The sequence below is a fragment of the Tachysurus vachellii genome, chromosome 8, assembly GCF_030014155.1.
Source record: "Tachysurus vachellii isolate PV-2020 chromosome 8, HZAU_Pvac_v1, whole genome shotgun sequence".
Classification (NCBI taxonomy): domain Eukaryota; kingdom Metazoa; phylum Chordata; class Actinopteri; order Siluriformes; family Bagridae; genus Tachysurus; species Tachysurus vachellii.
In genome coordinates, this window is record NC_083467.1 from 26,736,502 (window position 1) to 26,753,945 (window position 17,444).

General features: G+C 41.9%; 1 protein-coding gene across 3 annotated transcripts in view; it reads left to right on the plus strand.

Annotated features, from left to right (window-relative positions):
- Nucleotides 1-17,444, plus strand: part of glsb (glutaminase b) — a 41,850-nt gene that overhangs the window by 5,384 nt on the left and 19,022 nt on the right. For all 3 annotated transcript variants that reach the window (XM_060877087.1, XM_060877088.1, XM_060877090.1), the window contains exons 2-7: nt 3,995-4,091; nt 4,750-4,871; nt 6,586-6,715; nt 6,816-6,895; nt 9,468-9,631; nt 12,456-12,514. In XM_060877087.1, the coding sequence (XP_060733070.1) occupies nt 3,995-4,091; nt 4,750-4,871; nt 6,586-6,715; nt 6,816-6,895; nt 9,468-9,631; nt 12,456-12,514 (652 nt within the window). The remainder of the gene's footprint in view (nt 1-3,994; nt 4,092-4,749; nt 4,872-6,585; nt 6,716-6,815; nt 6,896-9,467; nt 9,632-12,455; nt 12,515-17,444) is intronic.

A 17,444-nucleotide genomic window follows, 5' to 3' on the forward strand; every position in this document is an offset into this window, starting at 1 on the left:
GAACGTACTAACCACTAAGCCACCGTGCCCCACTTAACATTTATCTGATAAGTGTAAAAGTTTGTTTCATAAACTTCATTGATTAACTTAATAGTTAACCCTAAATATTTTGTGCCAAATTTTTTGGACTACTCTAGCACTTGCATTCGCACTGAAACCTGATTTCTTGTGTAGTGGTGTTGAAGGGGTTAACACACGTACGAACATATCTTCTGTACATCTGAAGCATTCACTAGCTGCCATGTAAAGGCCAGAACCTCCCTGCATTTCAGGTTCCCAAATTGAAAATGTTCAGCGATTTCATGCACAGCGACTGCATACAGTAAAACCTTGTGCTGTCGTCATGATCGTTATCATGATCTGTCATGAAAACTCTGAAGAAATGAAGTAAAACATCACGCCAGCTGATCGTTGATTGTTTTTCCTCTAACAGCACAACACAGAGTCTAATTTAAGAGACTCACCTCAGTCCCATTTCTGAACCTTTTCTTTTCTGTAATCTGGACTCGGTCCCAGACTTGTGGATTTATACTGGTGCTCAGAGAGACGGTGTGCGGCTGCCAGGAGGTTACACACCTGTTAACGTTTCCAACGTGGCGTTACAGAGGAGAGTTAGAGCCATTAGTGTGATTTATACACACGGGATTAGCCTTGTTTATAGCGGAATATAAACACCTCTATTATCTTATCAGCTCCTGAGCGATGTGTTTGTCCACTTCATGTTATATTATTACTTGTGTACACACTGTGCTGCAGGATTACATCACAGCACACAGTCACTGCCAACAACAATACAAAGGATAAAGGCTTGATGCTGAGAAAAATGAGAAAATGGTCAAAAGATATGTCAGACTTTTTTAATGTTTTCCATGTGACTCGCCGTTAAGCGGGCGAGGGACCTGACGATGTTAGCGCTTACCTCTGGAGATACTTGCATATGTATTCTACTGAAGCACTAAAGTTAGCTGCATGATCTCTCAGGTATGTGAAAACACCTGAGGTAAAATAGTTTGAGGTGAAACTGAAACAACGTTATTTTATTCAGAAGCTAGAAAGCTTTCCAGGAAGTTCCTCTGGGTGTCTGGGTCAGGGCTGTATAAGAGCACAGAGATCAGAGCACTTCCTGTGAAGAACTTCCTTTTGGACACGTGTGTGTGTGTGTGTGTGTGTAGCATTTTTAGACTAATTGCTGGGATTAGCGTGAATGGCTGTAATCTGAGAACATAATCACGCACAAGTGTAATGATTAACACCATAAACAATCAGACACAGAGCTGTCTATTAGAGCTGTAACTGGTACACGACAATGGCATGGGTACAACACACACAGTGAGAGAGAGGCGGTACGGCAAAAACACGTGGTCCTCTCAGGAAGCTAACACACTGTAATATGAGCATGGAGGAAGGTCAGGAGCAGAAGAGTGTGTGTGTGGGGGTGTGTGTGTGTGTGGTGGAAATACACGTGGCTTGGAAATAAACAGTAATATGCTAATATGAGTTATTTATTGGTTGGCTGTAATACATAGAAATGATTTACCACTTTGATAAATTCATTTATGAATCATTTACAGCATAACTGATTCATCTAACATCCAATTAATACATTCAGTTAATTAAAAACATCTTCTGAGGGTGTGTGTGTGTGTGTAAGAGAGAGATCCTATTTAAGTCTATTCATGAAACAAACACGTGTTATTTTTGCGACACTTTCACTATTAGACTCCTTGATTCCTGAGTCTGTATCAGCACAGTTGACTCTTTTGATTCGGTTTCCTTTTACTATCTGAGAAGTTTACAGAGATGGAAATGTCTTCAAAACCCCAATCACATACATATTTCCCTCATATATATATATATATATATATATATATATTATGTATATATATATATATAAATATTTATATATACACTGTACATATTATCTAATAAAAATTTCTCTCTTACACACACACACACACACACACACACACTGTTCCCTGTACCGTAGTATATATATTTTAGAATAAACACAGTAGTATTAGAGTTTTAACTCTATTTACATTTTGTCTCCTCCTCATAGTGTACTATTGATCATTGCGTGTTTGTTTCCGGTACATGATATCAGACTATGTGTGTTTGTCACAGACGGCACAGGCCGCGCGCGTGTGTGTGTGTGTGTGTGTGTAAATATATAGTGAAGAGTACTGCAGCTGTTATTCCTCACACAATCTTTAACACTTTCATGTGTGTTCTTACTTTCCATAGCTCTGTCTTTCTCTCTCTCTCTCTCTCTCTCTCTCTCTCTCTCTCTCTCTCTCTCTCTCTCTCTCGCGCTCTCTCTCTCTCTCTCTCGCTCTCTCTCTCTCGCTCTCTCTCTCTCTCTCTCTCTCTCTCTCTGACTTTCCTGATGCACTCAGTAGAACAAACACTTAACTGCGAGCTGGAACAAGGCAAACACAACACACACACATTTAATGCACTGTGACAGAGAACACATGGAAGGAGTCTCCAGTGTCTCTGAGAGAAAATACAGAGAAAAGCATTTGTGCTGACACTCAGAGTGTGTGTAAGTGTGCACGTGTGTGTTTGGGTAAATTTCAAATTGAGTCGCACCACGCTATCAAACATCTAATGGCTTTTATATGGATAGTAACGGCTCTAAATTGTCTCCGATCTACCAGGAAACGAGGCTTCATGTCTCCGTTAGCTGTGATTGTGCAGCGCCTCGGTCACTCTCGACCTGCTGCTCTCACCTCTTCACACACGCACGGCTGACCATCACAAAACACTCACCATCACCTGGCAACCACGGCAGGCGTTTTTCTCATAAACACTTTGTTTCTCTGGACTCGTGGTGCTGATTTTACCTACTCTGTGTCTTCTAAAGAACACTTGGGATTAGAAAAACTCCCATCATCCCATCTGCCATGTTTTTCCTGAGTCATACTCCTCTAAACCTGCTCACACCTTCACAAAGAGGCGGAGTCAAACACATTGCTCTATCTCTGACTCCGCCCTCTTCTGAATTTTAATCCACACATCCAGGATTAATTTGACAGATTGTTTGGCTTCGTTGTTGTGCGTAACTAATTTAACTGAGGTTGAGGTTTGAGGTGGTTTGTATGTTTTCTTGGTTGTTATTTGACATCGGGTTGATTTTTTTTTCTGATTTGGCAACTTGTTATAAGTACAGTGTTCGTTAGAGACATGTAAAAAATACCAGGAGTGAGCTGGAATGAGGACGAGAGAGAGAGAGAGAGATGTGAGAGGACATGAGCCGCTCAGTGAAACGTGTTCAGGTGATTGGTGTTTATTGATATAACGCTAGGCTTCATTACCGAGCCTCCACCTGCACCTCAGAGCTCCATCTCAACACCAATCTGTTCTTACGTTACTCCGAATCACCTCCATCTCCAACAGCCTTCGTTCAGTTTGTGTTAAAGTGTTGGGTGTGTTCCATTGTGTTAGTTTCTTTTTAAATATATGCAGTTAATTATTGTTGTGTTTCCTGTCTCGTGTGTGTAACGTGTGTGTAACGTGTGTATCATGTCTCATCTCATCCATGTTTTTGCTCTGTTTTTCTGTTTCTTCATCACCGTGTGCTGTGGCTGTGTGTGTTTTGTGTAAGTATCATTTCATTTCATCACCTATCATCATTTTCCTTTCCTTCTAGTCAGAACAGTATTAAGATTGTGTTACAGTTTCACAAAATCTACTGATGTACACAATGTATTATACAAAAAGATTAACCTCGGTGTGCTCATTGTGCTGATGTGTGTGTGTGTGTGTATACAGTGTGTTTGGATAGCACTTTGAGAAACACATCCACAGCACAGAGTTTTGATCTCGCCCAGACGCCAACACATTCACGCTGCTCATATCAATTAAACACGCCTCGTTCCCTTCACTCTTTTACACCACAGCACCGTTCAGTTCTGCTCTCTGATTGGTCAGAAGGTGTTGATTAATTCAACAAAGAATGTTGACGGAATCGTGTGTGTGTGTGTGTGTGTAGGAGAAGGAAGGCAGGAATCATGCCAAGTCTGGAGGATCTGCTCTTCTACACCATTGCTGAGGGGCAGGAGAAGATTCCAGCCCACAAGTTTATAACGGTCAGTTATAATCCCACACAGACTCACATACATACGTGCACTTTCACACAGATTCACATACACACACACACACTCACTCTCACACACGCAAGCATGCACACGAACCTCAGCTGCAAAACCTGCTCCTGGTAATGAACCTTGGTAAGCTTATGTTGTGATGTCGGTGTTTACGGAGCGACACTGACGTCACGTTCACGTGTTCGGTCCACGGTTCTGTTCACATCATTAACAGACTGACCCTGGGTTCATACCGGGAAAGAGACAAAAACAAACCGCACAAAAAGAAGAGAGAGATATATTTGTTTAAAAGTAGGTCAGGAGTCCAGTAAGAGGTGTAATGTGTGTGTGTGTGTTTGTATACGGTGAGGTTATCTTTTCCTCACACTTTATCACATTCAGACTTGTGTACACTGGATCAAAAGCCGACGTGTTTTCAAGCCACTTCACTAAAATCAGCGGCTTTATCACAGAACAGGAAATAAAATCAAATGAATCTGTTTAATAATCTGTTAATAAACACTGCGGGACTCGTGCTGTGTACGAAGCACCATATTCCAGCGCTAGAAAACTATTATTAGAATATAATTATAATGTGTGTGTGTGTGTGTGTGTGTATGTGTGTGTGTGTGTGTGTGTGTGTGTATGTGTGTGTTTCCAGGCGCTGAAGGCCACAGGTCTGAGAACAGGAGACCCTCGGCTGAAGGAGTGTATGGAGATGCTAAAGTTGACCCTGAAGTCCACGTCAGACGGAGTGATGCTGGACCGCCACCTCTTTAAAAAGTGAGTCGTCACGCGCACACACACACACACGCACACACACAGCTCAGTTAGCATCTGTGCTAGCATTGATCCTGACCACATGAGGAGTGGAGTGTTGTATTATTGAATATCACGTTAATAACGAAGCTATCAGAACTCCACCATTGTCGTCCTAACGGCGCTCACACTGAGACGTTACTCAGACGTTTCTCACACCGAAACTACGTCACGGTGATAAACCCATCAAGCTGTGCGTTAAGCTTCTCTTAACAAGCTGGAGAAACCGTAGACTTCATCATAAGGTAAATATAGAAATAATTATTAAAGACAAGACGCTGACGCAAACAACGCAGGGTCGCAATATTTTAAAAGGCAGTCAGAAATCTGTCTGAAAACAGAACTGTGTGAACCCACCGTGTGTGTAGATGAGGAGGAGAAGCTGACCATCTGCTCCCTGCTTAAACATGGCTCCTCTCTCTTCCCTGTGTGTGTGTGTGTGTGTGTGTGTGTGTGTGTGTGTGCATGTGTGTGTTTGTGCGAGTATGTGTGTGCAATAATTTTTATCCCTCGTCTGTTCTGAGCACTGTGTGTGAGCTCAGCTTCTGTGTGATGAAGCATTGATGGATTTCAGCAAACAGTGAAATGCAGCCTTTAGGAAAAATCAGATCCTCACATTGTAGTTCCTCACAGTAAAGTTCCTCATTATGTAGTTCCTCACAGAGTAGTTCCTCATGTAGTTCCTCACGATGTAGTTCCTCACAGTGTAGTTCCTCATGATGTAATTCCTCACAGTGTAGTTCCTTATGTAGTTCCTCATGATGTAGCTCCTCATGATGTAGTTCCTCACAGTAAAGTTCCTCATGATGTAGTTCCTCACAGAGTAGTTCCTCATGTAGTTCCTCACAGTGTAGTTCCTCATGATGTAGTTCCTCACAGTGTAGTTCCTTATGTAGTTCCTCATGATGTAGCTCCTCATGATGTACAGTAGTTCCTCACAGTATTGTTCCTCATGATGTAGCTCCTCATGATGTAGTTCCTCATGATGTAGTTCCTCACAGTATTGTTCCTCATGATGTAGTTCCTCATGATGTAGTTCCTCACAGTATAGTTCTTCATGATGTAGTTCTTCACAGTATAGTTTCCCATGATGTAGTTCCTCATGATGTAGTTCCTCATGATGTAGTCCTCACAGTATAGTTCTTCATGATGTAGTTCCTCACAGTATAGTTCCTCATGATGTAGTTCCTCATGATGCAGTTCCTCACAGTAAAGTTCCTCATGATGTAGTTCCTCATGATGTAGTCCTCACAGTATAGTTCTTCATGATGTAGTTCCTCACAGTATAGTTCCTCATGATGTAGTTCCTCATGATGCAGTTCCTCACAGTAAAGTTCCTCATGATGTAGTTCCTCATGATGCAGTTCCTCACAGTAAAGTTCCTCATGATGTAGTTCTTCACAGTATAGTTTCCCATGATGTAGTTCCTCATGATGTAGTTCCTCATGATGTAGTTCCTCATGATGTAGTCCTCACAGTATAGTTCTTCATGATGTAGTTCCTCACAGTATAGTTCCTCATGATGTAGTTCCTCTTGATGTAGTTCCTAGCAATATTTTAGTTCACAGTTGAGTTCCTCTTTATATTTTATAAATATATATATATAATAGTATGTGTGCGTGTTTGTGTCATGTTCTATAATCCTCAACCTCCCGCCATGTTTCTACTTCCCTCTCAGATGTGTCCAGAGTAACATCGTGCTCCTGACCCAAGCTTTCCGTAAGAAGTTTGTCATCCCTGATTTCATGCCTTTCACCTCCCACATAGACGAGCTTTATGAGACTGCTAGAAACCTGTCTGGAGGTCAGGTAAGAGACACACGCTGCACCTGAGAACCTCTGCGTCCTCCATCATCTTCTCTCTCTTTACACACGGGCCGATGAATCTCACGTTGTGTTTCTATCGCAGGTGGCTGACTACATTCCTCAACTGGCTAAGTTTAGCCCTGACCTGTGGGGCGTGGCTGTGTGCACGGTGGACGGACAGAGGTGAGAGCTCACACACACACACACACACTCACACACACACATACGCACACACACTCACACACACACACTCACACACACATACGCACACACACTCCCACACACATATACGCACACACACACACACACACACACATACACACACACTCACACACACATACGCACACACACTCACACACACACATACGCACACACACTCACTCACACACACACACACACTCACACACACACATACGCACACACACACATACGCACACACACACACTCACACACACATATACGCACACACACACGCACACACACACACACACACACACACTCACACACACACACACACACAAAAACAAAACAAGCTGTAATAGTGACACGTGTCTTGTATCGTATTGTATCCTGATCAGGATTTGTCTTTTTTGTTGCCTTGGCCCCCGCCCTAGTCTTTCCCCACATCTGTGCTGTAAAGTAAATGTAATAAATATGATATAATGACATGGAACAGGACTCAAGTTGACAAACTGAATAAAAAAGATGTGGTGTGTTTTGAAATGAGGTTCTGGGAAGTCGAGTAATTCCCAGTACACCCAGTACACCCAGTACACTCAGTACACCCTGTACACCCAGTACACCCAGTACATTTACATCTCTTCATTTTAGTGACTGTTTATTTTCCACACTACGGCGTTTCATAACTTCCTGCTGTAAACCTCTGGGCTATTAAGCAATAAACAGCCTACAAATGTTTAACCGTTCACCGCCTGCCTTAACTTTGGCACATAAACGGTTTACTTTTCTAGACCAGAAGCTCTGAATCTAGCGCAGGTTTATATTAACGTGCTCGATCTAATACGTTAGTGTTTCTATGGCAACAGCTCGTTGAAATGTGGTATTATTCCCGAACGTGGATGCATGGAGGTTTTTCCAGCGTCTATATATTTAAGGCTGTTTATACATTTTAAAGCAATATCTCTTTTGGAATTGAGTCCTGATTTAAAATGTCCTCAAAATAATAACACACCCAGTACACCCAGTACACCCAGTACACCCAGTACACTCAGTACACTCAGTACACCCAGTACACCCAGTACACCCAGTACACTCAGTACACCCAGTACACTCAGTACACCCAGTACACCCAGTACACTTAGTACACCCAGTACACCCAGTACACCCAGTACACTCAGTACACCCAGTACACTCAGTACACCCAGTACACTCAGTACACCCAGTACACCCAGTACACCCAGTACACCCAGTACACTTAGTACACCCAGTACACCCAGTACACCCAGTACACTCAGTACACTCAGTACACTCAGTACACCCAGTACACCCAGTACACTCAGTACACTCAGTACACCCAGTACACTTAGTACACCCAGTACACCCAGTACACTCAGTACACTCAGTACACCCAGTACACCCAGTACACTCAGTACACCCAGTACACCCAGTACACCCAGTACACTTAGTACACCCAGTACACCCAGTACACCCAGTACACCCAGTACACTCAGTACACCCAGTACACTCAGTACACCCAGTACACTTAGTACACCCAGTACACTCAGTACACCCAGTACACCCAGTACACCCAGTACACCCAGTACACTCAGTACACCCAGTACACTCAGTACACTCAGTACACCCAGTACACCCAGTACACCCAGTACACTCAGTACACCCAGTACACCCAGTACACTCAGTACACTCAGTACACTCAGTACACCCAGTACACCCAGTACACTCAGTACACCCAGTACACCCAGTACACTCAGTACACCCAGTACACTCAGCTGTGATTGGCTAATTGCTGTGGTGTAAGAGGAACACACCATTGTTGTAGGAAAATAATCAGGTTCATGGTGAAAACAGTGCCTCTGTGCTCAATGCTAACTCCACTTCACCACCCAACTGTACATCCTGCTGTTAGTTTAGTGACGATGTCAGAGCCTCGGCATTGTTCCTACAACACCATGAGGTAGAACACTACAGGAAGGTGATAACGGAGTCACGGTGTGTGGAGTTGTGTGTCACAGTATTACTCAACACCAGTGGACACAAAGAACTAGCGCTGGAAAAATTAACAATCAATAAAGGTTAAGTTCAGGATAACGGGCTGGGATAACGGAAAAACTACATCCGACACACAGTATTATATAAAAATAATAAATAAATAACCGCAAAACAGCGGGACGGCCGACGACGGCGTGTGAATGACTGATGCTATGTTCACATGCGTCGACCAAAGCGAACGGAGATCGTTCATTGTGAACCATGATGTGTGTCGGGGACCTCGAAGTCGGTGTGTCCACATCAGTCACATGACAAGGTTGAGAAAAGTTGACTTTCATGCAGATATGAAGCGACTGGGTTACCATAACAACCAGCTAACCTCAGATCCACACATGTGCCTTAATGTTGGTTCAATGTTGAAACACAATATATGTTATATACTGTTGTATGGTTTAACTTTTAATATTAAACTACAACCTTATAGTAAAATGTTATTCATTCTCTCTCTCTCTCTCTCTCTCTCTCTGTCTCTGTGTGTGTGTGTGTGTGTGTGTGTGTCTGTTAGACACACTGTGGGGGACACCAAGGTGCCGTTCTGTCTGCAGTCGTGTGTGAAACCTCTGAAGTACGCCATTGCTGTGCACGACCACGGCACGGAGTACGTGCACCACTTTATCGGCAAAGAGCCCAGTGGCTTACGCTTCAACAAACTCTTTCTGAACGACGAGGGTGAGTTTCCTCACACGCTCGCCGCCCGCCACACACTGGGATTAGCGTGTTAGCACAGTTCAGAGCTCCACTTTTTAACATATACTACTAGAGTTTTGAGTTCTCGCTCATAAATCCTCCAGAAACGACGGCGCAAGTGTTAAACTCCCTGTTGTTAACGGACACTCGGGAAGCCCCGCCCCCTTTTGACCGTTAATCTCTTTTGAGAGAGGTTGTTAATTTATAATTTATTGGTAGCTATAAGATAACACCGTATGTAGTGAGCGTATTAAGTGGAACAATAATAAATGGTCAGTATTTACATTTGGTAAATGTCTAAATGTCTCTGATGATACTTCAAATAAATCAAACCACTTTTTGTTTTTATTTTTAGAAATGTTTTCAGTTTTCTTCTCAGACAGATTGTAAAAACTTCCCACGAAGGTTTGATCATCTTTCTGTGATTCAGTGCTCACAATCCAGCTCTGTTTATCTCTTGGGTTGCAAAATTCCGGGAATCTTCAAGGCTGGAAACTTTCCATGGGAATTAACGGGAATATATGGGAATTAACGGGAATATATGGAAATAAACTGGGAATTTTAAGAAAATGCAGAGTTGCCTATAACAAGGAACTTAAATGTAGTTTAAAAAAAATCTTGCAGCATAATTGTGTTTAAAACAACAAGATTTAATGCAGTTTAAGTTGAATTTGTACTCTGCGTTCCTCGGTCACTCGCACACAGCACACTACTTACTGGAGGGCCATTGAGGCCAAACCCCCTGCAGGTACTTGCATTCTTCCATAACATGCACAGTAATACTTTATTTTAAGCTCATTTAACTAGTTGTTTATTAGCGTGAATATTAATTGAATATTGGCTATTTATTAGTACTTATTAAGCACATATTAATGCCTTATTCTGCATTACCTTATTCTACATTCTTAATTGTACCCAATACCTAAACTTAATAACTACCTTACTAACTCTTAATAAGTAGTAAATTAGGATTGTTACACATACACAGATAATTTGATGACCCTCCCCCCCACACACTCACTCCCCCTGAAATAAAAAACCCTCCATATATCACTTAAGGGTTCACCTCCATTTTCCAGGCCTTGACTACCACAGAAGCAGAGACCTAATAAGCTTGAGAAAAAAATGCTTCATTTTACATTTTGATTGGGACTTTTTAAGAAGGGCAAGGGTGGGGGATGCTTTCATTTTACAGCAGTTATAGGGAAATATGTTTATTACAATTATTAAGTTTATTACAAGCATAATAATGTTTATTATGCATGTGTTACTCAATGAAAGAATCAATTAAAGTTCTACTTACAATTAAATCAGTCAAGAGATCATTTTTAAAATTTGTATTACCTTGCATGCACGTCCGCTTATGACCAAACTAAATGTTTATTTATGTTTGTATTTGTATATGATATAGTTTATATACATTTCCCTATATTTCCAAATAATTCCCATAAATTCCCGTAAAGTTTCCAATTTGGAATATTTCCAAAATTCCCCAGATTAAGTTCCCGTGGAACGTTTCCGGAAATTTACCGGAAATTTACCAGAAACTTTCTGCCCCTTTGCAACCCTATTTATCTCACACACACACACACACACACTGTGATTTACACCCCCTGCCTTAAGGCACGCCTCCAGCTTCGCCACATTCTTCTCCGCTCTCAGATCATCTCTCATGCCATATTACCCACAATCCTCTGAACGCAGTAACGCCGGAATCATGACGACACTAGAATTTTGTACGCTGTTACCATGGCAACACCCTGAAAGGTTATTGGGGTGTATGTTAAAGAGTGTGCGGAGGAAATCTTCTCAGCAGGAAATATCTGTGCAAAACCTCATCACGCCTTACCATCTACTTCCTGCTGACTTCTCTAGAACGACCCGTACGGTCGGCTGACTAAAGTGTCCAAGAGTAAACATCCGAACCACATAATAAATGTGACGTACGACCCGAACGACTCTGAGAGGTAGCACTAGAGACAGGAAGTGATGTGATTCCGCAGAGGGAGCCGGAGTTATTGCTCCTTTCCTGAACAGCAGAGCTCGTGTCCTGCTTCTCACACATGTAGATTTTTTTCAAGTCAAATCAATCTAGACTTTATTCAGAACAGTCTGGAGTTTAGTGACACAGACGTTCCTCTTCGTGATTGTGTTGATGTATACATGCACTCACTTTAATTACGATAAAGATGATTAAATAAACAATGGAAAACAGCTGTGAGCAGCAATTATCAGGGTTTAAGCACTTTAGAGAGCTGACTCTTGACCCTAAGGTTGTGGGTTCGAGTCTCGGGCCGGCCACGACTGAGGTACCCTTGAGCAAGGCACCGAACCCCCCCAACTGCTCCCCGGGTGCCGCAGCATAAATGGCTGCCCACTGCTCCGGGTGTGTGTTCACAGTGTGTGTGTGTTCACTGCTGTGTGTGTGCACTTTGGATGGGTTAAATGCAGAGAACAAATTCTGAGTATGGGTCACCGTACTTAGCCGTATGTCACGTCACTTTCACTATAGGGCCGTTGAAAACATTCTGTATTATTTAGCACGCATAAAAGCACTTCAATTGGAGCTGGAACAAGGCAGTAACGTGCACCGAATTACTTAACGATTGTCCACTGTGTGTTTGTAAAACGCAATTTTAAATCTTAACACACGAGTCAAAAACGTCTGACGTAGTAACACTGGATACGATGCAATTCGGAAGGCTTGACTGGATATAAAGACACCATGATCTGTGTAGAAGTATGCCTGCTGTCAGTGAGCAGAATTCAGTTTCTGACGGTAACAGATGCTGTTATTTGTCGTCAGATAAACCCCACAACCCCATGGTGAACGCCGGGGCGATCGTCTGCACCTCTCTGATTAAGGTAAGCATACACCTGGTCTCTGCCTCGAGCTCTGTGTTGTGCTGGATGGTTAAATCACTCGTCCTAACTGTACTCACAATACCTCGAGCTTCTAGACGATATTCAGGACTTACCTAGAGGACTGTTTTAGGATATTAGCGTAATGATGTCATAGCGTCACAGAGTGTCTTAGGATGATTTACCTGAGGATTTCAGGGACACTAAAAGGCTAAAACAATGGAAGGTTAAACTTGATTAAAGTGTGTAAAATGCTTTTCATCACCACTCCAGATCCATTCCCATAATAATAATAGTAATAATAATAATAATAGTAATAATAATAATAATAATAATAATTATAATAATTATAATAATACACCACTTAATGCTCTGTTGTTTGTGTGTAATGAATTCTTAAGTGAAATTCATTTGAACTTCCTGTTGTTCTTGTTTTGCTCCATCTCTCTGACTCCATTGATTACTATTATTAGTGTTTATTAGAAAGTGTGCAGCTTTAGCGCACACACACACACACACACACACACACACACACACACACACACACACACACACACACAGCTCTCATCACTGCTAACTACTGAAAAACAAAAGTTGGTGTATGCATTCATGCTTCCCAATGTGTGCATGTGTGTGTGTGTGTGCGTGCGCGTGTATGCGTGCCTGAGCATAAGGACTGTAAGTTCATAACACTGATTTAGGATATGAATGTAACCCAAGTTTCCAAATATTAACATTTCCACCATAACATTTTGCCCCATTTGACCACGAGAACATTTTCCTTTCAAATCCAATTACAAGATATAAAGCTTACTTTTACAGGCACAAAATACACAAGCCATATAAATTATATTGTTATAATAATAAAATATAACAGGGCTTGTAAAAGGAAAATACAACTTTTATCTAAGAGAGGGGGCGGGGCTAAACCTGTTACTAGGTGACACGTTCTGCTGAAGACTGTGATTGGTCATCCAATGAAAAAAAATAAAAATAGGAGCGCTTTTAAAATCTGCTCTATACTAAACCTTCACTTTGTCTCTACGTTCAGATATTAGAGACTATATGGTGTAGGGATCTAATCTGTAGCATCTTATTAACTCACTATCATTATTAAATATCGTATACAACGCATTTCTTCTCCCTCTTCACCTTTCAGCCATTTTCTCCTCTGATAAAGAAACTCTTCATCAACTTAAAAGTCCTCCTCACGACTCCTAACGCTTAAGATGGTTAAGATGCTTTATGAAGAACTTTAATTGGAAATGAACATAGTCACATTTCTATGAATTTCCTTAGACTTTTGTCGCTAGGATGAAACTCTACACTAAGAATCTTTATGAATTCAGGTCCTGGAGTTTAATAACTGTATTTACAGACGTGTTTTTTTAGGGTAACAGAAAGCACAACAACCGTTACGTCAACTTGTTTCTGTAACTTTCTGTCATAAAGACAACCTACGGAACATTTGGGGGAAAGAAACAGGAACATAACAGTGTTAGAATCATAACTGGATAACTTTCAGAAAGTCCTAAATGGATAAAGGCATTTAGTTTATGATTCATAGTAAAGTAGAAACATTTTTCTGACATATTATTTTAACACAATTCATAATACTTTTACATTTTAGTGAAATTTATTCACTTTATGAAAGTTTAAAATCTTTAGCTGTGTTTGGTCCGATCAGATTTCTCAGAACCACACACACACGCACACACACATGCACACACAATAAAAAGATTGATTTTAAACAACTTCATTTTGCTCTTCGGTTAATTACGATGCACACTATACAGTATAATCGAAAGTATGTGCACCCCTGGCCATCACACCCATGTGTGCTTGCTGAACATTTCACTTCAGATTTATTTCCTCATTGCCAATATAATCAGCTCCCCTCTTCTATTCTGTGAAGCTTTTCCACTAGATGTTTAATTGTAGCTGTGGGGATTAGCGATCATTCAGCTACAAGATAATTAGGGAGTGAAAAATATTCAGTAGACGCCAGTTCCAGTTCATCACAAAGGTGTTCAACGGGGTTGAGTCGAGTCAGGGCTCAGTTGCAGGACACTCGAGTTCTTCACTCCAACCTGAACCATTACACCTAGTCTTCATGGAGCTCTGAAGCTTTGTGCACAGGGGTGTTGTCATGCAGGAGCAGTGTTTGGGCCTCAGGGAAGGGAAACTGTAATGTTACGGCACACAAACATTTTCTGTACAATTGCGAGGTTGAAACATTTTGTATGAAAGCGATGGTCAGGGGTGCACATACTTTTGACTATATAGTGTATGATACCCGATAAAGAACAAAATTGTTCTGTACTCTAATTATTCGAGAGCCTTGCTCACCCTGGTGTCTGAGCTACGAGAGACTGTAGGTGATATATACCCCTTTTCCACCAAAAACAACAACAATGGCGGATGTTGCTTTACTGTTAATGCTCATGACTTTGTGAACCTACATTAACACCCAAACGCGGCGAATCCAACGTGTACGTGCAGCTCCATGTAATCTGTATAAACGGAGGTTGTTATCGAGAAAGTACATAAGATTATTTTATCATTAACACAGAAAAAAGTTAGCCTTAGCATGTAGCTACTTACTATCATGTGTGCTGATAATGTATCATATTGCGGTAAAGTAAAAGTATATTAAACATTAGTATACTTAAGGTACATTATCAAATGCCCTAACAGTAGCCCCGCCCACAGCCCCGCCCATAGCCCCGCCCACAGCCCCTGACACAAGCGGTTCTTAAGTCTAGACCAGCAACGTTTTGGTGCTACTTAAGAACCACTTTTCCTGGTTCAGAGCCGGTGCTTTGGCTGTCAAAAAAGAAAGAACTGGTTCTAAATTAGGCTCCGAACCAGCACTCAAACTGCCTCGGTGGAAAAGGGGCATTAGAGAGACAATCGTACGATCCATGATGATTGTGTAAGAAAAAATGGAATAAAAGTTCAGTCTTGATGGTCGTGATTTGTCCACGCGAGTGCAGATGAGCCCGCAGCGATAATCTGTTCTGTTATCCCATCAACACCTTCACCGTCTTTGCATTCGTCACATTTGTGTTGTTTTTTTCTTGATTAAACAAACAGGAAGTGCAACAAAGATCGTTTGACATGAATTTTAAAAATTCATCTTCTGATCTTACATGTCCTTCACACCAAGCTTCACATCACTGTCCACTCACTGTCCAATCACCAGATCATGTTTAATCATGTGATCCATTATGTCTAGTCATGAATAAAACAATGAAGTGTGTGTGCGTGTGTTAGCTCCTGTGTTGAACTGTTTGTTAGAACTGCTTTTGCTGTTTTCTGTAGGCTCCTTTTGTACCATGTTACAGCATGAGAATTGCTCTCCTCCTGCCGCGAGTGCTCCATGCGGGCTGCCGTGTGCAATGTGGTGATGAAGGCTTTCTCTGTATGCTTTTTTTCTTTATGTTGTTGCATATTTTACAGACGTAGGAACTGTGGGAATTTTTGACCGCTGCAGCAGGTCAATGACGTTGGTAATCTTTTCCTTTCCATTATTTCCTCCTTCCTCCCCTCACTGAACACGCTGGGACACACTGAGTCCTCAATATCAGTGTGTGCCTGTTTATATGCTGTAAACGTAACAACTTCAGATTCATTTACTTGTCATGATGTGTATAATCTTGACTGAAAACAGCAGTGTTGCTTTACACCTTGCTTTTTTAGCAAAACTATGAAGCAAACGTATAATCTAGACAATAATGAGAAATCTCTGGAAATGAATCGTAGACGTCATCAACAAATCTGTAGCTCGAGACTGTCTAACTGTGGACACTCGCAGGGCCACAATGCTGCGTTTTTAATGTTTCTCTAATGCAACACGTGCAGACCAACACACCTTCCATAACAGTGTCATTGTCCAAACTCCAATGACACACTGACACAATATAGCTGATACCCCTCTCTGTACATCATCACTGATACCCCTCTCTGTATGTCATCACTGATACCCCTCTCTGTATGTCATCACTGATACCCCTCTCTGTACGTTATCACTGATACCTCTCTGTATGTCATCACTGATACCCCTCTCTGTATGTCATCACTGATACCCCTCTCTGTATGTCATCACTGATACCCCTCTCTGTATGTCATCACTGATACCCCTCTCTGTACGTCATCACTGATACCCCTCTCTGTACGTTATCACTGATACCCCTCTCAGTACGTCATCACTGATACCCCTCTCAGTACGTCATCACTGATACCCCTCTCAGTACATTACGTCATCACTGATACCCCTCTCAGTACGTCATCACTGATACCCCTATCAGTACATTACGTCATCACTGATACCCCTCTCTGTACATCATCACTGATACCCCTCTCTGTACATCATCACTGATACCCCTCTCTGTACATCATCACTGATACCCCTCTCTGTACGTCATCACTGATACCCCTCTCAGTACATCATCACTGAAACTCCTCTCAGTACCTTACGTCATCACTGATACTCCTTTTAGTACATTACGTCATCACTGATACCCCTCTCAGTACATTACGTCATCACTGATACCCCTCTCAGTACATTACGTCATCACTGATACCCCTCTCAGTACGTCATCACTGATACCCCTCTCAGTACATTACATCATCACTGATACCCCTCTCAGTACGTCATCACTGATACCCCTCTCAGTTACATCATCACTGATACCCCTCTCTGTACATTATGTCATCAATGATTCCCCACTTAGTACATTCCGTCATCACTGATACCTCTATCAGTACATTACATCATCACTGATACCCCTCTCTGTATGTCATCACTGATACCCCTCTCTGTACGTCATCACTGATACCCCTCTCTGTACGTCATCACTGATACCCCTCTCTGTACATCACTGATACCCCTCTCTGTACGTCATCACTGATACCCCTCTCAGTACGTCAT